General features: G+C 27.7%; 2 protein-coding genes across 6 annotated transcripts in view; one reads left to right on the plus strand and one right to left on the minus strand.

Moving 5' to 3' along the window:
- The first annotated feature begins 10,253 nt into the window (after nt 1-10,253).
- LOC129981522 (lachesin-like) lies at nt 10,254-20,468 on the plus strand. The gene is made up of 6 exons (XM_056092381.1): nt 10,254-10,345; nt 11,774-11,883; nt 11,998-12,129; nt 12,220-12,319; nt 13,757-14,317; nt 15,981-20,468. The coding sequence occupies exons 1-6, from the start codon at nt 10,297-10,299 to the stop codon at nt 16,109-16,111; spliced, it is 1,083 nt and encodes a 360-aa protein (XP_055948356.1). The 5' UTR covers nt 10,254-10,296; the 3' UTR covers nt 16,112-20,468.
- A 1,338-nt stretch (nt 20,469-21,806) lies between these two features.
- LOC129981141 (liprin-beta-1-like) overlaps nt 21,807-22,574 on the minus strand; it is a 101,290-nt gene continuing 100,522 nt past the window's right edge. For 4 of the 5 annotated variants that reach the window (XM_056091838.1, XM_056091837.1, XM_056091836.1 and 1 more), the window contains one exon: nt 21,807-22,074. In XM_056091838.1, coding sequence (XP_055947813.1) covers nt 22,021-22,074 — 54 coding nt within the window. In that variant the 3' untranslated portion in view covers nt 21,807-22,020. The remainder of the gene's footprint in view (nt 22,075-22,574) is intronic. The other variant, XM_056091839.1, reaches the window with a different exon arrangement.

Below are 22,574 nucleotides of genomic sequence, written 5' to 3' on the forward strand. Positions count from 1 at the left end.
CTAATTAAATAACGGCAGTAGCGCTCAATGACCATAGCTTCTGGTTCGCTCTAAGGGACTCTCTTTCAAAAAGATATATTCATTCCTCATGTGAGCACCTCACCTTTTACAGTTTCCCGGCAAGACACGGTGTCACGGAATCTTGGTTTTAAGCGTCGTAGTGTGGAAAAAACCGAAAATGCATTTGATTTTGGTCGGGTTTTTTTTTCGAATTATTTAAATTAAAATTTTACACAAATTTATAACATTAATAATAAGACGACATATCAAATTTCATATTGCTGTATCTTAGATTTTTTTTTGTGTTATCGCGTTTACATGCATGTGAATATACAGACCGAAAAGAAATGATTAACACTTTTGGGATTTGGTTTAAAATTTAATGAGAATCTATACTTTAACCCGTTAACTGCTGTTTTCTTTTTTAATATCTTTAGTCCTTCATTTTAAAGTCAAGCAATGATGCATACACGCCGAGCGCAATACAAATGGTTGCATAGTAAATTTTGCAAAAAATCATAATAATATGTAAAAGATTTCATTTTTATAAGATGAAAAAATTATATATCTATCACTCCAAAATAAAGATTTAAATTGACGTGTACAGAGTTTGAACGAAATTAACTGGTTAGTTGCTGAAACTGTGTTCTTAATTTTATTTATCGAGCTTTTTAACGTTTTTAGTACAGTTCGTCTACGGATTCTGAGACGACCACATTTCGACGACTCCATCTCATTAAGGGGTGACACGCCGAACGATGAGTGCATTTCCGGTATTCCCTTTGACCTTGGATTTCCCCTATTAGATACTAGTAAATATAAACATCTCATCCTTTCATCTTCCCTTTCACCCCTATTTTGACGAATTAAACCCACCCTAACGCATGTGCAAATGCTCGGAGGGTTTTACAATCCGTTGCTGAACTATACTTGTATATATTTTTTCTCGCATAGACAAACAAAACAAACTTCCTTCCTTTCATGTTCAAAATGCAATTAAAAATTTATACATTTGATGTAAAAATCACATAACAGTTTTTGTCTAGTTAACTTCCTTTTAATCCGGTTCACAGAACAAATGTGTTTTTCGTATTCATGGAGATCCGAAACGTGGAGATTCTTCAAAATCTCGAAATCGAATTTTTTGACAGTTTCAATACTTTCTCCTCGTATATTTGAAAGCAAAAATATCATTGATAGATCATTGATATTAAAACTATGTTTATGAATATTGTAACGAATCTGTGATGCTGCTTTCCAGCATAGCTGGTTCCATAGAAGGTCCCAGAGCTTCGCGACAAACTTGGCGACCATTTGGCGACTTCGCGATGAATTTGGCGACTTTGGTACCAAAACAGATTATACCTAAAACATCGAGAATTTTCCCGATCAGTCCAGTAGGAACTGAGTTACGCCTCGAACGTTCCTGATTGGTTGAGAGGCTTCTAACCCCGCCTCCTGAGACCTATAAAAAGAGCTGTAGCTGCCTGGGAGTGTCGTGGACCAGTGGAGTCGAAGAGTAGTCGGAACTGACGGTAAAAAACTAGCTTTCCAGAGATAAGCGGAGCAGCGACGGAGTGAAGCTAGTGCTGAACTAAGCTATGTGCTACTGTCTGCAGTAGAATCTGTTGTATGCTGCACGTCTCGGCTGAAGATAATCGTCTTCTGTGCTGTATATAGTTGTCGTCTTTGTGCTGTCCTGCGTGTCTTAGTGTAAATAAACGTCGTTGTTTTATTTTCTACTGCCGCTTGGTGCTTGAGTGTTCTTCACACCATATAACTTCCACTATCCAAACGAACCCGGAAATTTCGTAACAATATTGATGGTTTTATCAGTTTATATGACAATAACAATATCTACTTTCAAATTGCAGAACCCAAACGACAATTTTATCACTAAAAATCTGATCTTTTTATTAACTTTAATTGAATAGTTGAAACTCAGAGTTATGATTATCAAATATGCTGCACTAACATAATTTTAGAATCCACTGCACGTTTCACAGTAAAAAAAAAAGAAAATTACATAAAATCAGAGCAAATAAATGTACGATTTCGCGATCATTTACATCTGAAAGTAACATCAAAAATATTCTTGGCCCATTAATTCCGGATATTTTAAATCGTTTTAATCGAAAAACAGATTCAATGCATATTTCCATGCCAGTCGAATCATTTGTCTTTATATGCGTATATATGTCAAATTTAACCGTAATTCCAACATATCAATTGTTCATCTTAAATGTCCCCGTGGAAATGAAATTAAATCATCTTCATGAAATGAATTTGAGATCTAAATTAATTATTTTAGATGTCAACAAATATTTCAAAATAAAATTAATGATGATTGAATTTTTGAATGCTTTTATCACGATAAATTTTACATATAACGGAAGTTTAAGTGATAAAGAAGGAAGCATTTTAAAAGGTGCTCTTTTCAAACTGTAATTTAATTTACACTTTTATTTGAAATTAATTAACTTATATAATTAATTTGTCATATTTATTAAACAAAAATTCGTTTTCGAAAATATATTATGATGTCTGAAAGTGGAATCAAAATTAGTTTTGGTTTTTATTATTCTTCTGATTTTCTCTTAACTTTAACATAATTATGATTTTAAAAGGGTTTTGTTTTTCCCTCCATCATATACAATTCAACAATCCCATAATTTAATGTTCTTAATCTAATTAAGAAAGAAAAAGAAAATTCTAATGATTTTTTCATTTTATTTGTTTAGTCCTGCCATCTAGTGTTGAGAAAAGTCTATTTGCAGGTCAATATTTGGATAACAAACGTAAAAAGAATTCCGCTTTTTTTATCCAGTATATTTATACAGAATATATTCCAAAAATAGAAGCGATAGATAAAAAAAAATTTTCTCAAAAGCTGATTAAATAATATGATTATAAAAGTTTATCGAAAAGAATTATTAACGTTCAAAAAAATTGATGTTTCAATTAATATTTGAAATTCTGATAATATGCGAACCAAAATAATCATTTCATTTATAGATAACTATCTAATTGAAAAATTATAAATGTATATAAATTTTAAATAATGAATTCTAATTACTATTTGACTAGAATTTTTTTTTAAATATTCAGATAATATGAATTATTTAAGTAGATGATAGAAAAAAAAAATTTTTATCCTTAAAAGGATCCTTAATAATAAAATCGTTTGGCAAAGAAGTGTGCATGATTCAATTATAATTTATTTTTCTTGGCAAAAGAGATTTTTGGTTTTTATATGTGTATAGTACTTCAGTTATATATAGAAACTCTTTTTCTTATTCTTATAATACATAAATTTTCTATTAGTTCATAATTGCTTGGTTTTTTAAATATTATATTATATGAGTATTTTATTTTTTCTAGGGTTTAGTTAATAATTTTCTTAAAGCAATTCCGGAATAAAATACATTGTACTAAAACAAAACAAAAAAGGATATAAAATAATTTTTTTAAAGATTGTTACTTGTTTCGCCATCAGTATTTAAAAGAAAACAAATTAATTACTCTAGAAAAATATCGTCTCGCATAGTTTCATGTTTATCTTAAATGAGTTATAATTAATGAAAATATTTCACGTGATTCTTAATTAAAGAAAATCAATTAATCTCCCATAAGATCATTCATTAAGAAGTGAACGCTTAAAACTCAAGAGAACGCAAAAAACTCAAAATTTATTTATTTATTCCTTTATTGTATTTCTTGAATGAATAAAAAGAAAAAACAAACATTTGCGGAACATTGAGTACTTAATTATAAGAAAATAAATTCGAACTTCTTCTCTAAAGCATTACTGAATGAGAGTATGTTAGGCTTGATAATTCGTTGTTGTCATTGTTTGTCCGACTGCACCCTCCATTGCATTCGGCGCTTAGTAATTTTTTATTTTTTTTTATAATTCAAAAGAAAAGTTTTGTCTGACCGTTTGTCTTTCTTAGATAAATTCTTTACAGCAATAATTTCACCCTCCCCCCCCCCTTTTTTTTTCTTTTCTTTCATTATGTGGACAAAACGCCCTATAATATTATCACGATATTTTGTACGATATTCAAATATTGAATAGCATCGTGATCGTACAATATTTTCTGCTAATAGGGAGAGAATATAACAAGGACAATAAAGTCTTTAATAAGAGACTTCCAGAAGTAGCTACAAATGCTTCAGGTACGCCCCAAATAACTTATTTTATGGTAATAACTTATTTTAGCCCTCTCTATCTTTAAACGAATTTCGGAGAGTGTATCATCATCCAGAAACAATAGATGGAAAATAAGGAAGCGTCCTCAATAAACACAAGATAGTGCAGAATATATTTACTGAATTTTTTTGATGTTCTGGATATTTTGAGTCAAATTCAACAAGGGATTGAAAACATCTGTCGGTCTGTATTTTCAGAAACGTGCAAATGATATACCTCAAGAACGCAATGATCCTAAATGCGTCAAATTTGGTACAGGATTTCGTGACAACAAAAGTGCAGTTTTGGAACAAAATTTAATTACAATCGGTTGGGAAGAACGCGTTTAATATTGAAATTGGATTTTCGGACATTTTTAATGGCATGAAAGGGTTTAATTGTCAAAACATTCGCCAAAGGTTACGCAATGGATTCAGTAAAATAGTAAAATTAACGCCAAATTTAATATTTCGTATTTATTGAATGCCAAGCCGAGCAAAGCGTTCTCTATAATAATAGCGCTATTAGAGTGTATGCGAGAAAGTTTGGGGAGACCACTGCCAACAGTTTTAGATTACTACATGAATAAGATTTTAATAGCGAGACGTGGAAAATCGCATGTATATTCTTCATGGAAAACCAAATTTTTTTCTTCATGCTAGAATTTTTTTTCCCTGAAAAATCATTATAAACCCGTTTTAAACAGTCGCGTGATTATCACATTACGCATGCGTCAATATTTAGAATACGATGTTTTTTTGCCATCTCAAATCATACGAATTCCAAAACTATTTTTGCCAGCTAGAAAAATTATATATATATATATACAAAAGTATTAGAATCAAGTTAATAGGAAAAACAAAAAATCAAATAAAAATTAAACCAAAAAAATTATAAAAAAATAAAAAAAGAATCCGGCCTGAAGATTTTTTCAAGGGTCACCCTCAGGCAGGGATTCAAAGAAAGGGATTTTTTCTGTGAGGAAAAACAGACATTGTCTAATAAGGATTCCTCGTGACCCGAAAATTCCCTGAAATTATGCTCAAGAGATATACCATTTTAACATAAAGGAAATATAAAACAACAAATTAGAATAAATTAACCACAACAAAGTAAAAATACAATAACAAAAATAACAATAAAAACAAAAATAGCACTGAAATTAAAAATTAAAAACGAAAAGGCCAGTACATACCGTCAACAGTCAAAGAAACTTTAAACTATCGATTGTGATTCCCTGTTTTAAAAAAACTAGCGGTAAATTATGTAAACAGATGTAGGCTCCCAGCGCCATCTATTGAGTGATCCAATATGCAAGGAAAGTTCTATTTTTATCTAAGCCAAAGGATTAATCCCAAACCATACCTTGTTTAATTAAAAAATTGACATTACAGTAATTTCTAGGAAATTCATTTTTAATTAAATTTTTAAGGAGGTTGTTTGATGCTTCAATATAAGAATTTTTATTATTGCAAACCCTTTTGATCCTGTTAACTTGTGAGAAAATTAGATTTTTGAAAATTTTAGAGTTTAGATTGGAATGGTAGTTACATAGTTTTGTTATTTTAAAGTTGAAATCATCCCTTTTATCGTATATACCAACTATTGTTTTATCATTAGCAATTTCGATTTTTAAATCCAGAAAGGTAGCCTCAAGTTGATTTTTATTTGTATCTTTTAGAATTAAATCTTTTGGTTTTGGATATATATATATATATACTAGCAGACCCGGCCACTCGTTGCTGTGGCTAAGGTTTTTGTTATATTACATAGTAGTAAACTATTCAAGGGAAACGGTAGGAGAACACCAATCATGGGGACCACCATGCTTTTTTACACAGATGCCATTTGTAAAAAAAAAAAAAAATGGGGACCTCCATGATTGATTTTCTACTACCGTTGATATTGAGCAAAAATCAATACAAAAAAAATAAATTTAAATTTCTTTATTTTTTGTTTTCAAGTTTGTAACAAATGAGTACATTACAAAGTTGTTAGTAAAAAACACGTAACACTTAAACTTATAAATGAGGTAGGTAGGGCAGATAGTTTTAAATCTTTTATTAATGTTTATTAATAAAAGATTTAAAACTATCTTAAGGTTTATTATTTTGAATTATAAATACTTTTAATTTCAATTTAATTTAGCCCTAATCGGTGCACAATATTTTTGGTTAACCTGTCTTTAGCTAACTCAAATAGATTTGACGGTTTTCCTACACGTGAACATGCAACATATAGTTGCCCATGAAAAAAACATGGATTTTCCAAATCTAAACCACAAATGGACATTGTTTGGCCTTGAGACTTATTTATAGACATGGCAAAAGCTAAACGAATTGGAAACTGTAACCTTTTGAAGGGTATCGTAGATTCTGATGGTATCATCCGAACACGTGGCAACAGGACCACTTCTCCTTTAAACTTTCCAGTTAAAATGGTAGCTTCAAGTATATTTCCGGTGATCTTTTTGATGACTAAACGCGTACCGTTGTATAATCGAGATGGATTCAAATTACGCAGGAGAATAATAGGTGAACCAATCTTTAATCGAAGGTTATGTGGTTAATTTCGTCAACATCAACATTTTTGGCTGCCAAAATAGCCCGATAACTGAGCCAGTTATGATTCAAGTAATTACTCTGTATATCCGGAAAAATACTCTGAATCAATTCATTTTCCCCTCAAGAACAGTGCAGAAATTGTCTGGCAGTTTAATGCATTGCGTATTTGGTTGCAGTTCTATTTTACCGTTCTCAATATCTAGTAATTGTTCAGAAAATATTTGTGCTGGTGGATCATTTTGCAATTGTACGCGCATGTTTATGGCCAATCGAAGTGTTTCAACACTTCGCCATAAGAATGATTGTTTTAAACATGCATTTTAATTAAAGATTGTTGAACAATGAAACACTAATAATTAAAAAGCAAGAAGAATTGCACTGTATTACTTTTACTATAATATGAATTCAATTTATACTTCAGTCTAAATAACACGTGGTCGGCTATGCTAATACCAAAAATTGAAAAAGTAAGAACAATTGAATTTCATTGTATTGCGTTTACTACGAAATAAATTTAACTTATACTTTAGCCTCAGCAACACGTGGTGGTTATGCCATTAAATTGTAGCTTATGTGAAACGTTGGTACTTTTAACACAGCGCCATCTGTTAGAATACTTACTCAATCCAGTCAACAGATACCGCCATCTGTCAGAATTGCTTGGAGCTAACAGATAATTGTGAATGTCAAATAATGAACAAATAATTTGTTCCTTCTTAAAACCTTCCTTCTTAGTATAAACCCTTTATGATGTATAATAAATCCTCTAACTTCAGTGATACCGATTCTGGCTTCCTCAGCTTAAAGGAAAGATTTTTTTTAAAAAAAGTTCTATATTCCACACATGAAGTTGCCATGAGATTTATTCCGTCATTGATACATTTGTCTGTTGCAATAATTCAGAATTCATTTACAAAATGAAATCAGTTTCAGAAACATTTATTAAATAATGATAAGCATTGTAGCTGAAGTGAATGATAGCTGAGTTGATGATAGCTGACATAATTTGATACGTACATGCAGTTTATTAGTAAAGAAATGAAAAACTGAAACGATTATTGTAACCATTTTTTATTATCATATCTTCAATAATTTATATAAAAAAGATTAAATTTCATTTAGCATACAAATGAGTTAATATTTTTTATTATCCGATTAGAGGAACTTATTATTGGCTCGTTCACTTACCTTTTTTACGATATGCTTAACAAAAGAAATAAAATCATTTAATTGAAAATTCAATGAAGGTAACAAATGTTATTGCCGTACAACATTTTTCTTAGTAAACATTCAAATAAAGAATCGGAATTCATTCAAAACGAAAAGTAATAATTATCCGTGTGCACCTCCAAGTATTTTCCAAACTTCTTTATAATTAAAAAAAAAAGCAGAATTTAAGTATGTTATATTAATCAGTGATCCGTTAAAACGTTTGTAATTAATCATTTTCAAATAAAATATCTTATTTCTGAGAATTGCCACCGTGCACAATAATACAAAATTCAAACATAAGATCGTGATACTTTATCCGTTGCAACGTATCAAATTTATTGTATGCATTAAAAAATAATTGTGGAAAATGATATCTTAATCCTGAGAAACGTTTTCTGATAGGATCATAAATAATTCGAACATTCGGATTCGAAACGTAACGCAAATGCGTGAGTGTTTCTACGCCAGTTGGGGTAACGCTATGCAGATTAGAAATTTTTAATTTCCTTTATTCTGTTTTATTTTAATTCAAAAGTACTTAAGAATGAATGTGAAAGATCGATTCATTAACAATGTTTAATTTTAAATGCATCAAACATTAAAAAATAAATAGAATCGTTTTGAATAATCAGCTGAAAAATCTTAAGCCTAGCCTCATGACACTTGGGAAAAAAAACTGAAACCGTACTCATTTGGCGGTGGGGAAAATGAAACGATTTTTTTGGCGGGAAAGTTAGTTTTTAATTAATAATTAAAATTCTAATTAAAAATTCAAAAAAGGGCTATCCTATCTTTTAAGTTAGATCAAACTGCACACGGTGTGCAAATTTGATTAAAATCGGTTTAGTAGTTTAGGAGTCCATCGCGGACAAACAACGTGACACGTAATTTATATATATTAAGATATTTCCAAATATATATAAATATATATATATATACATATATATATTTCCAAATATATATATATATATATATATATATATATATATATATATATATATATATATATATATATATATATATATATATATATATAATTTTCGGTACGTTCCCTCACTGTTTCGATTTTATTCCCCTTTTCTTCTCTGTGTTTCTTCTTACGACTCTACACTTTATCGGCCAGACAGGGGAATCCGTACATGACGGATATTCGTGCCTTGTAACTTTTTGCTGGCATAAGTCGCCAAAGCTTTCTTTATTATTTTCTAATAACCTTAAAAAGAGAAATTGTTATCTCAAAAGCTATAAAACGCCAATATTCTGCCAGCACATTTTGTGGCTTCAAAACCCTGAAACCAAAACAAATATCATATTTTCACATGATAAAAAAAGGTATTAGTTGAAGTTTAATTATATCTGTTCACTTTTATATTCAAACTTAAGAACAATTTACAAAAAAGTTGGGAAAGTTGTACATCAAGGTGTAAGACTTCTAAAATAGTATGAGTTATATAATCTGTATCAAAATCTGAAACTTAAAACTATTTTGCTATAAATACCAAGCTACAAAATATATTTATTTGTATCTCTTAGTGCGAAGTCATCCAGACAAACCAGATGGTCCCTAAAGGCAGCTAATCCACAAATAAAAATACAGTGTGGTGAAAAGTCCTAAAATACCATTAAGATAAATGCAACCAAAGATTAAAATCTAACAGAAAAAGAATACTTTTTTAATGAAATTATCATAAATTGAATTATTTACAATGCATTACACTTGATCAAGTAAAAGAGAGTAGTGTACACCAAGTAACAAAAGCATATATATGTGTGTGCATGCTAAAAGAAAACTGAAATTAGATGAAAAAACGATTTATGAAGCTTTAAAACCTCAAACCAAAAAGCATCATGGTCTCACATGATAATATGAAACAAACTCATATCAAATGGGACAATATTGAAAACTTTTACCTACTTAAAAATTTATCTTTTATATATGCCACAAATATTTATGTGCTTCTTTGTTTTTACAGATGCAGAAGAGAGAATCATTTTCATTTATTTCTGTATGAGAATTTTATATAATAATCCACTTTGACAATTTAGATTTGAACTCCACAAAAATGATTCAAAACACTGAATGAAAATTAATTAGTTCACATTTAAATCTTAAAATATAATAAGTCATTTTAAAAGATGTAATGTAAATATACTGGAATTTAAAGTTCTCAGTATTCAACAGCGGGTGAAATTCACATATTCAAGATGAACTATTATTCGTTAACTACCAATCTATTGTGGCGACATAATTTGTCAAGCCAGTTCAGAGTTAATATCTGGCAACAACGCTTCAGAAGCTGCCGTTAAGGCGTGACTGCTGTTTTAAAAATGTTGCTTGTTGGTATTTTGATATTTTTTGTAAACATATGCTATTTCGGTAAGATCCATTAAAAATATTTAACAGAAATTTTTGTTTATCAGTAATTCACTAATAATACTATGTAATTCTACTTGCATTATTATATATAAATATGTGACGCGTTCCATATTCTTCGAACAAGTCCCTTTGAAAAAAAATATATATAATTTTATACGTCGAACATATTTCTGTTTAGTGTAAAATTTATATTCATTTTGGCTTATTTTTTATGCTAGAAGAATTACTTAGAAAAAGCTAATCTAATAATTAAAATATTCCATGCGTGGAAAAATGTCATTCACATGAAAGAGTATTTGTAAGGATTCCATGATTTCGAATTAAGCTTTTGATTTCATACACTAAAAGAAAGTGGCAAGGTCTCAGAACATGTTATCCTTTTTATTAATAATTTTATTTATAAATTAAGGATTTCCATGATTTTAATATTCCAGCTTAGTATAATGATAATTTTTAAAACTTTAAATCAATAGATTTTGATTATTGACTTGGGAATTTAATTTTCAGTTATGTAATTAAATTCATGTTGACTTTGTGCAGTTTATAGATTGTTACTGATCAGAATTTTTTGTAGATGTAGCTGATCTTTTTCTCGCATTTGTTACTTTTTTAAATAATTGATTGAAAAAAAATGTATCCTGGCAATGTGCCAGAGTGAAAAAGGTGACAAAGAAATTAAAAAGTGGCACATCTATTTCTTTGCGTGTTATAATTTTGTTCCTTGTATATATGGAAATAATCAAAATATAATAAAAACTTAAGAAATTACATTTTAGCAATATGCTACAATTGCCTAAGTACACTTTTTTAAAGGCAATAAATTGTCAAATATGGTAACTTAATTGTAGAGTTATTTGGTTAGTTTACTTGCGCTTGGCATGATGTAGCATAAATAGGCGAATTAGTTTTACCAGGTATCCTTTCCTCCTAGTTTCATAATTTTATCTAAGAATTTCATAGCTTCATCTCTGTCCTAACTTTTATGAAATGCTTATTTATTATTTTATTGTTCTGTGAAAAATGTCAAATTTATATGCCAATTAAATATTGACCTGATGTTTAACAATAAAGCTTCAAATTGGATATTTTGCAAGATATAAATAATTCATTTTAAAAAGTAAATAATTGATTAATTTTACAGTTATTATTTTTTCTTTCTTTCTTTTACATTGATTTGTTAATCTGTATTTTGTCTATTACCCCAAATGTATTAAATATGTATAAATTATTTCATATTTGGTATTTATAAAATGAATTATTCCTTGGAATTCTTATTGGGTTTGATATGCTGCTGTATCTATATTATTTCAATATATCATTCTCATGCATATATTCCTTAAATTATTTCCTTTCGTAAGGTTACGGGAATGGGGAAGGGAAGATAAAAAATATTTATATTCAAGATTGTCATTATAATATTCTTTTTAGTTGTTGCTCAACGTAGCCCTACTATATCATATATATCCCAGGAGAAAGTTGTGAATATTGGTGATACCGTTGAACTGGATTGTTCTGTACAATATGCTGAGGATTATTCTGTAAGTATTTTATAAATGAGAGAAAGATAAAAATCTATGCTAAAGTTATTTTATTGAATTTCTTCTTGGATATTTGTTCAGTTTGGTAACATGGATAATGAAATTTTTTCCTAGGTGGTTTGGTTAAAAACAAATCCGAATATCCCTTCGGATCAGCTGTTTATATCATCAGGAACACATCAAATTGTCCCGGGAAATAGATACTCTGTTCGATTTGATGATGGCACAGGAACATATACTTTAGCAGTTAGTCTCTTTCCATTTACTTTTTAGTGAGTAAATAAATTAATATGTTTGTAGGTAATAAACTTGATTCATTATTTTGCCTTTATATAGATAAGTAAACTACAAGAGATTGATGCTGGGCTTTATGAGTGTCAAATCATAACAGGACCTGCTAGCAAATTGAAAGCCAATGTTTGGGTTTATGTCCGATGTAAGTACGTTTTTTTAAATGGATAATTAACATAAAAGAGGGTGTGTTAATGTAGAAGAGAAAGAATTTGCATTGTGTGCGAGAATTTGAATATTTTTACGTTAAAATCTGTTTTATGATTAATTGTTTTTTTTTTTTTTTTTTTTTTACTAATGCAAGATGTTGAACACTTGCTGGAAGAAATTTTTGATTAACTTATATCATGAATAATTGGTAAAAAAATTTATATTTTTGTAATAGTGCAAATTATTCACTCTAAAAGAAATGAAATTATAAATAAAATTAAGTCAAAAATCAAAAAATTTAGGATTTGAGTTATTTTAAATATGTGTTATCTGAAATTGAATTTTTTAAATAATATGTTGTGCATTATAAAATGTACCATTGTTTTAAATGGTATGATAAAATTTGTTAGGTTCCATTTTTTTATGTAAAAAATTTCTTATGCCTTCAAAAAAATTATTAATCTGTACTAATTGAGTAAAAATTACATTGAATTATCTATATAATTTCTAATCTTTTAAGGATAATTTATTTTTGTATGCATCTTTATTACAAATGTTCAGTTTGTAAAGAGGAACAGAATTGCAGCCTCAAAATTTTTCATATTGACTCTGTTTAGGATCATGGTCCAAACTTTATGCAGCTCTATTTTGTATTTATTGGGGGGGGGGTCTGTTTTATTAAATACCATTTCATTTAATGCAAGGTATAATTTTTGCATCTAGTAAGATAATTTTTGCATCTAGTAAGATAATTTTATATTTATGCATGTTACTAGATTATTAATTATATTTGAACTTGATTATTTCAGATGTTCTGTTATAGAAATTGAAAAAAAAAAAAAAAAAAAAAAAAAAAAAAATCTCAAAATAGAATGCCCTCTTGTTTATAATATCAACAGAATGACTTACTGACACTTTTTATTGATTAAAAATAGTAGAACTCTGATGGTTTAAAACCTGATATTAAGCAATTTAAATACGAATAAAAAAAATACAAAAACATAAGGCAATTTTTTAATTGAAATTCAAATTAAAATAAGATTTTAAAAACAATTTCAGTAACTATACAAAACATCTTGTGTATTCAAAGATTTTGAAAGTGTAAACAAAAAGAAAAGTTTTTTAATAGATTAAGAATTATATTCATTTATGGTTAATGCTCACCCAAGTAACTCGGATGTAAAAGAGTTCTGTTTGAATTAATGAAATTAAATTTCAATTATAAATAATATTTTAGTATTATAGAAATAATATTTAGTATTATTAAGAAATTCAAGTTACCAAACTTAAAAGTACAAATTACTGATGAATTCAAATTATAAATACTCAGTTTAACCTGAGTTCCTAGTTTATTATATTGATTTAAATTGTGTCATTATGTAGCTTCAATTTTCAATTTACCAGTTTTTTTCCTTCAATATTTTCATTTCAGTGCCTCCTGTTATATCAGATAACAGTACTAGGTCTGTCATTACCAGTTCTGGTTCTACAGTAGAACTGAATTGTTATGCGTCAGGATATCCACCTCCAAGAATATCATGGCGAAGAGAAAATAATGAATTATTGCCCACTGGAGGTTCTGTCTACATTGGTAGCAAATTTACAATTTTCAATATTACCAAGGATGATAGAGGTACCTACTACTGTGTAGCTGACAATGGAGTTGGTAGTGGTAGTCGTAGAAACATTGGGGTAGAAGTTGAATTCCGTCCATTTGTAACCATTGAGCGACCTCGTTATGGCCAAGCCCTTCAATATGATCAAATTCTTGAATGCCATGTTGAGGCCTTCCCTTCTCCATCTATTATGTGGGTAAAAGATGGTATACAATTGAATGATAATCAACATTATCAGATCTCCATTTTTCCAACAGCTCAAGAATTTACAGATACTACACTTCGTATCATTACTGCTGAAAAAAGGCAGTATGGGTTCTACACTTGTAAAGCCATAAATAAATTAGGTTCACATGAGAAAGTTATTGAGTTTTTTGGTAAGTTTTACTTTTATCTCTTTATGAAATATTATTATCTTCTGTATAAAATCTTTTTTTCTGTGAAGGATACAAAAAAAAAGTCACCATTAGAGTGTCAATTTTGCTTTGAAACTGGTACAACTGTTGTACCAATAAACTATATTTACACTTATGGTTAAATATGATGGACCTATTTATGTCTTCAATCCCCATAAATAAAATCAAAAAATTGCACTATATAATATATACTCCAAATTGTGGAGCGTCATTAAAAGTTCTTTGGGAAAAATAAAGAAATTTCTTAATGGTCTTTATATAAGGGCTTAAAAAATGTTTATTTTTTGACCAAGTGTTTTTTTTTTTTTTTTTTTTTTTTTTTTTCTGAATAAATAACAACATTTCAGAACTATGCCAAATCTGTCCAAATATATGACTGCATTTTCTTTGCAATGTTTGATGTTTCATATCTTAAAGACTCTCAATGAATCCAGTAATCTATGTAAAAGATTTTATCCCTGTTAAGGGAAATTCTGATAATATGGGGAAAATAGTTTATTACTTGACTTTTCTTTCACCTCCTTTTGTCTGTTTAGATAGAGAGAAAGATTTTAGTGATAATTTTATGCATTCATTTAATATCATGCGTTAGGTTGAACTCATCAATGTGTGTTTTTCAACATTGTTTTTTTTTTTTTTTTTTTTTTTTTTTGCTGAGCATTTGTTAATTATATTTTAACTGTGCTTCGGAAATCACTGATAGTAAATTATTCAAATTATTTTTTCTGGAAAAAATTTAGATTTTTTTAACAGTATGTATAGAAAATGTATATTTAATGCTGTGTGGATACTCAAAAAGGCATTCATTGAATGGTTCAAAGCTACTAAAAACTAAAAGTCAACCAAAATATTTATGGTGCTCCAAAGTTACTTTTATGCCTTACTTGTTAAATCTTGCTCTTGATATTAAAAATAAATCAATGTCTGTAAAATTCCTTTTTCACCTCGTATATGAAATGTTTAAAAAGAGAGAATTGTAATCGTCAAAATGTTTGAGCTTGACATTTTGTTTTATCTCCATGATTAAGATCTTCAAAAAACAAAGGTTTGGGATTTGTCTGTGAGCATAGTGACACAAAAATGCTGTTAGAGTGATTGTATTTGGTTTGTCACCTTACACCTAACTTTAAATGAAATCCATTTACAGGCATTTTTTTATAACAAAATTAAATTGAAAATAACTTCAAAACATCAAAAGCTATATTGATAAAATTTGATGCATAGTATTAGCATCTTAATATAGGTCAATATCAATTTTTAAATCAACTGTCAACAAGCTGGCCATCTGTGCATTTGCATGCATATATTATGCTGAAAGTACATATTACTTTTGACTATGATCATTTGATGCTAGTTTTATCAAAAACAAAATTTACTGAGCATTTAAAATCTTAAAGGAGAAGAAGTTAAAGTAATTCTTAACAAAGTGATAATAAAATGATATAAATTTAGATAAGATTATCATGTTATGAACAAAAAAGTTTTAAAAAAACTTTAATACATGGGTTTGTATCAGATAAAATCGGCAACACGATTGTTATAAAATCTTAGTTAATATTGCTTGCTCTAACTTTTGGAAAATTGTATGCTAAATTTTCAATTAAGTATTTCATTCCTCTTTTAGAAACCCCAAACGTGATTTGTCCACCGGCTTGTGGTGTTGATCTCTACAGATCCGATGCATCAGTCACTAAGCCTTGGCATCTGTATTTCATTTTGATGTCGTTAGTTACAGCAGTTAGTGTATTCTTGTAGTCACAAATTGAAATCTTCATGATCATCCAGCCAACTTATTACAAACGTTTGGACCAAAGGAAATTTTGAAATGGATTTGTATATTTTTTATGTTTAATGTAACACTGTACCAACAGAATCTCTTTTATAGATATAAATCATCACTCAGGTGTTCAAGTGCATTATTTAGAGCTATATTATTGATCAATAGTTTTTGTACATTTTTAAGAATATTTTGAGGTTTCCAGAAGTGTAATAGTTAAATGGTTGGATTTTTTTCATCATTATTTATTGTTATGTAATGATGTGTGTGCGTGTACTTAGAGTAGATAAAAGTCATCTATTAACACAGTTTTAAGATTTCTGGTACTTTTTAAAAACTTTTATATTTGTTGGGTTGTTTTTTATTTATATGTTATACTTTTTACTCGATTTTGATGAAACTACGTGCAGTATTTTAGTACTTCCTTTTTTTAAATTTATTTTAGTTAAAAATTACTTTATATAAAGACATGAAAGGATTGAGTTCACAAACTTTCTAGGATATTGATATATATATAATAAGAATTTTTACTAAGTGTTTACGTAATTATTGCAATGATAGCAGTTCAGGATAAAATTGAGCATTATTATCTTGAATGATGACAATCTATGTGGTTAAATCTAATTATATCAGTGGTTCTCAAACTTTTTAAAAAAATTCTTTGTGTCCTTGCTGTATCCAGATATTTCTGAACAACATTATTTCTGCTCGTACTTTGTGCCAGATGGTCAATAATTTTTAACATTAGGAATATTTTAAGTTACCAAAAGTTACTGAAATTTTTTGAATAATTAAGTTTTGATCGTTAATTATTATATTAATAATGGACAAGCTATTTTTATTTCTTATAGGTTTTGACACTATATTTTGATTTTATAACAGCAGTTGGCAAAAACCTAACTTCCCTTAAATAAAAAGTTGTAAATAAAGTCAAAATTCGCTGAGCAATTTCGTATATCTTTTTTCCACTTAATTGTGTGTATAATTGAAGAATTAGAATAGGCTACAAATCTCCATTAGCCATTTATATTTGTTCTCAGCCTCTGTTTGTAAAAATTTCTATCCTGAGGAATATTGGAAATCTAACAATTGAACAAACTATTATGAGAGTGGTACTTATATATATGAAATACAAAGTATGTATTGTCTATTGGAGCTTGTGCTAACCACTTGCTTATTAATTCTACTCAGATGTTGCAAGCTATGAAATTCAATTTAAAATATAATTAATGAAATTAAATAATGTTTCTTAATATCCCTGTGAGGAAATTGGTTAAATGGGATTTAAAGACCCAGTTTTGGGAACCGCTGAATTAAGTTTTTAGATTTACTTGTGTCTGATATGTAATGCTTCCAATTTAAAAACTTCCTACAATTTTGTTACGATTTGCCAAACTTATTTTATATTAGATGACGAAAACTTTAGATAGTTTTTGAGGCAAGTTATATCAATAAACTTTATTGTTGCTAGGCAGATTTGTACTTATAAGAGGTAGTTATTTCATATTTCTGGTAGAAGTAGTTCTTAAATCTGGAATTTTAAGGGATAGGGAATCATATTCATACTTATTTAATGCAAATCATTTCAATTTTTGCATGAAAAAATATATATTCGAAGAAGTATTTTACTAATTAATGTTTAATTAAACCCTTCTTAATTGACTTTAATCAACATAAAGCATTGTCTTTGAAATCAAATGTTTTTAACTACATTTTCTCGATTTTTATTTTGTGATAAACTGATGTTTTTAATATTTAAAACTTTTATCCTTTTCTCTTAAATGAATTCGTTTTTTGATCCTTCATTGTGCAGTTCAGGTAATGCAATAAATTTATAAGAAATTAAATATTCTTGCAGCTATTTGTGCACATATTTGTTAATAATTTTCTGGCATCAGAAAATTTTCTTTTAATGTTGTTTTGGATTACTATAATTGTTTCCATTTACCCATTTTTTAAAAATTTTGTTGAAGGGTATGTGTACTTAAATTTTTTTTGTTATTTTGCTATTCAATTAAGTCAATGTGCAATTAATTATTGGTTATTGCAGTTATGTTTCTGTTTGGTTTTTATTTGAAATCAGTAAAATGTTTGTTGATTTCATTAATAATAATTGCTGAATTATGCAATTATTTATATTTTATCAAATATACAGAAATTTGATAATAGAATCAAAAAGGTAATAAATGCCTTTTATTGGCATCCTGCAAATTAGAATAATTTATTTTTAATTTATAAATTGATGTATTCAATTTTTAGATATTTCTGGTTATTTACTGTTGTGTCCTGTATTTTTTATAACATTCCATTTTACTCTGATTTTGAGAAAATGTAGTAAAAAGATTTAATTGGATAGTAAACAAATGATTTTTTTTTTTTTTTTTTTTTTTTTTTCCTTTTAAATCAGCAGGAACATCATGAATCTTATGTACTTGATCTTCGTGTAATTATACACTTTCTTCTCATTAGCCTGCTTTATTTTAATTTTGTAAAAATTGGTAGCCTTTTGCTCTTTTAGCAAGTACAATGACTAAATATTTATTCTTAGATTAAAATAATGTATTTGATTAATGAATCTAGATAGAGCATTTTGCAGTTACACAAATGAACTTTTTTGTTTTATACGCTCAAGTGCATTTATTTTTTTAAAAAATTATTGTATTTAAGATGGCAGTGCAGTTTTAAGGCCTTTTTTGTTTGTAAATGTTATGTATTTTTATGTGTATTTTATGAATGTATATAAATATTTGTGTAAGTGGATTTTTTTTTTTTTTAGTTTTGGCTGAAATGAGTTGCAGTATTTAGTACTTTCTTTTCTCTTGTCATTGTTCTGTTATTATCAAGATGAATTTATATTTAATTTTATGAGTATTTTTTTTACCTTAAGAAGTTTTTTTGATTAACCTTAGGGAATGGGATTTTAATATCCTTATTTTATGTTCGCTTTATCTACTTTTGTAGGGATTTGTATTAAAAATCTGTGAAAAATAGTAAATATGACCTAATATTTTTTTAATGCATTTGATCTGATTTTTATTTTAAATATAAATGTTATATTATTAATGCAGTGTATAACAATCAGGAATTTTAGTGCAATATATAAAATTATTATATGGGGTTGTTAAAATCAAAAATGAAGTTCCTGAAAAAAATTTAATATATTCATAAAAACAATTAATATAATTTATTTTGCTATTTATAATACAGGTGTCGTAGAAATAATCTGTTTGATTATATTTTATATAGGTATCTATTCTTTTATATGTTTTCATATATTATCATTATTATATACATCTCGCATTTTTTTTTTAAATGATAAATTTCTTTGAAATTCCAAAAAAGAAGAAAAAATAATAATGATCGATAGTGAAGAAAATGTAGTATTCCTAAATATTTATGGGTATACTTTTTGTAAACTTGATGGTGCATACTTCTGAAAATGCTTCTTATCTACAGCTATATTCTTAGTACAAATATAAAGAATTTAATTTGAAACATTCCTTCTATTCATATACACGATTTATTATTTCTCGTAAATTATAAAATTATTCTTATGAATGAACATTTACTTTTTTTAATGAAATGTTCCTTTCAATACTGATGATTCGTAGCTTAAAACAACTGCAGTGTGAAAGACGAAACTATAACATTTTATATGCTCATGTTAGCCGTCCAAGTCTTTTCACTGTTGTTTCTTGTCTTTAATGCTGGAATATTTTATATATGAAAAGATATATTTGCTATCACATACACTTTTGTACATCTTTTTTTTTCCAGTCTTGTATATATATAATTAAATATGTGCACATGATTAGAGACAATTTGCTGAGTTCTTTATTTTATTCATATGATTTCTTTATCTAAGCATAATTTAATAACTTTTACTGTAAAATGTTTTAATATATTTTTAATTGTGATTTTTCAAATCTTATGGTTTAAAGTTCTTATCATTATAATACTGAAAATGTTCTTTCTTTAGAAAATTTTTATTTTTATTTAAGATCTTTATAATATTTATTTATTGTTAAGTCATTAATTCAGAATTTTGTACTTTAATGCACATAAACATGATTGATCTTTGTAGCAGTTTGAAAAATCACTTCTAGAATTGCTCAAATAATGTGATAGATTAAGAATCTCATTGCACTGCAGTCATTTAAACTTTTAGGATGATTCATTTTATATGAAAGTGCCAGATTGGCCTTGAAAATTATAAAACTGGATCAAGCACGCACTGAAATGTATTCTTTTCACCATGTATTTTGAATGTGTTCTTGATCAGAAATGTTTGTAATTTTTTTTTCGTATAGAAAAATAAAAATTTTGTACTATTTATTACTAATTGTTGTTTGTAATGTCCTTCTAATTTAGCACAGATTGAAGTATCCAATTCAATGAATTATGTAAAAAGCAGATTGTAATAACTGATTTAGTGTTGCTTTAAAATGGGACATTAGGATAGCTAAATAAGTAATGCAATTAAAATGCTAGAAGCAAGTAAATAGAATAAAACTATTCTCAAATAATTTCTTATTTGATTATAATCATAATTAAAACTAAAGCTATGCTGATAAATGCCGTATTTTAAGAAGGAGAGGTTGAAAGATACCTTTTAATGCAGACTTTGGCTTATAAAGTAGAATTTATATCTAAGGTGTAAAAGCATGATCAAAGCTCTATTCTTTGAACATATACATTGAAAAAAAATTCAATGTATGAAACTAGAATATTCAAAAATACATTTTACAATTTTTTTTTTCCCCATTTTTTTACTGAAAACAATCATATTTCATTTTGAAAAGTTTATAAAAATATAATCAATCAAAGAAGACAAATATGTAAGTAATTTACAAATTTGCCAACACTTTCATTGAATGAGTAGGTATAAAGTAATTGTATAAAGAAAAAAGAATATTTATTTGCATTGTGCAAGTAGTTTAATATTTTGAAAATAATCTTTTATCCAAGATGTTTCAAATTCATGTTAGCTTTTTTTTTTCCCCCCCCGAATATGTGTTGCATATTTTTTTTGCTTGATTCATCAGTTGCCATCATTAAAGCAGTATTTCTCTTTGCTCTTAACAGTACATTAATTGACTAACATTTAAATTGTCCACATGTAAAATTGAAAAATATTCATAATGATATAAAAAAAAATTTCAAATATATAGACAATTTTATTTTAAATAAAAAAAAAGCTTTTTTATAATAAAAATGTAATGTTCCTGAAGGGGGGGGAAATGTTTTGAGATTCTGAATGTTCAATAAATATTGATGCAACTATATTAAGCAAATTTGTTTATGCTTCATAGAAAAAATCAAAATAAAAAAATTGTGAAATGAAAAGAAATTATGTTCAGTATGGTGAGTTTTAATTTGATACATAAAATATATGTTTTATGAGTGAAATTCATACATATTACCTGAAATAATTTGTTTTCATTATTTGGTGATAAGGAATACAATCCCTAATTTAAAAGTTTTTTAAAATCAAAATTGCAACTATTTATGTAAATTGTATGTCTCAATTACTAAATTAGAGAAAATGTATTCTGCAAATAATAAACATGGAAATAAAAGTAGACAAAGTCAAAATAACTAATATTTTGTTTCATAAATTTAAAAAAACTATCTTTATTTTTACATTAAAAGTATGAAAATATATTAAATATTTTTTCATAAAATATTTTTTGTGATTTTACCAGTATATGAGTACATGATTCTTTCTGTGCTGTTTTTGTATATTCTACAAAAAATGTTAATAACAATTTCTAAAATGTGAATCCATTATATATTACTAAAATATTCATTATATAAAAACATCTGTGATGAAACTCGATGCATATACAATATGTACAGCTTAGAAAGAGTGTAAAAAAGTCATTCATTAGACATTCGAAGCAGGCATGCTTTCAAGGATCTTGTCATTTTTCAAAACCATCTGGAAAAAAAAATGATAAAACATTGAAACTTACATCACCATTTACTGGCACATATTAATTTAATTTCAAAATTACTCAAATGATAAATCATCAGATTCCATATGGTAGTATGTTTCTATAAATAAGATATATTTTAGGATCAGAGTACTGTGTCACCATGAAGTTAACACAATCTTCACAAACCATTAAATTATAAGTGTTACAAAAACTGTTGTCATAACCTTTCAAACAGATGGAGCACTTTTTGCTTTTTTTTTTGCGATGATTCGTCCTTCGCTGCCCACTGTTTTGATTGCTGCTAGGTGTCTGGAGTATAATGATGGATCCATGTCTCATCCATAGCAACAAAACGCTGTGAAAACTCAGCTGGATCTGAATTGAATAGTTCCAAACATTGTTCCGATATCGTCATACGCTGCAGTTTTGGATCCAAGGTCAGCAAATGCGGCACCTATCTTGCTGACAGCTTTCTCGTACCCACAATATTGATTAAAATATG

The sequence above is a fragment of the Argiope bruennichi genome, chromosome 8 (genome assembly GCF_947563725.1).
Source record: "Argiope bruennichi chromosome 8, qqArgBrue1.1, whole genome shotgun sequence".
NCBI lineage: Eukaryota > Metazoa > Arthropoda > Arachnida > Araneae > Araneidae > Argiope > Argiope bruennichi.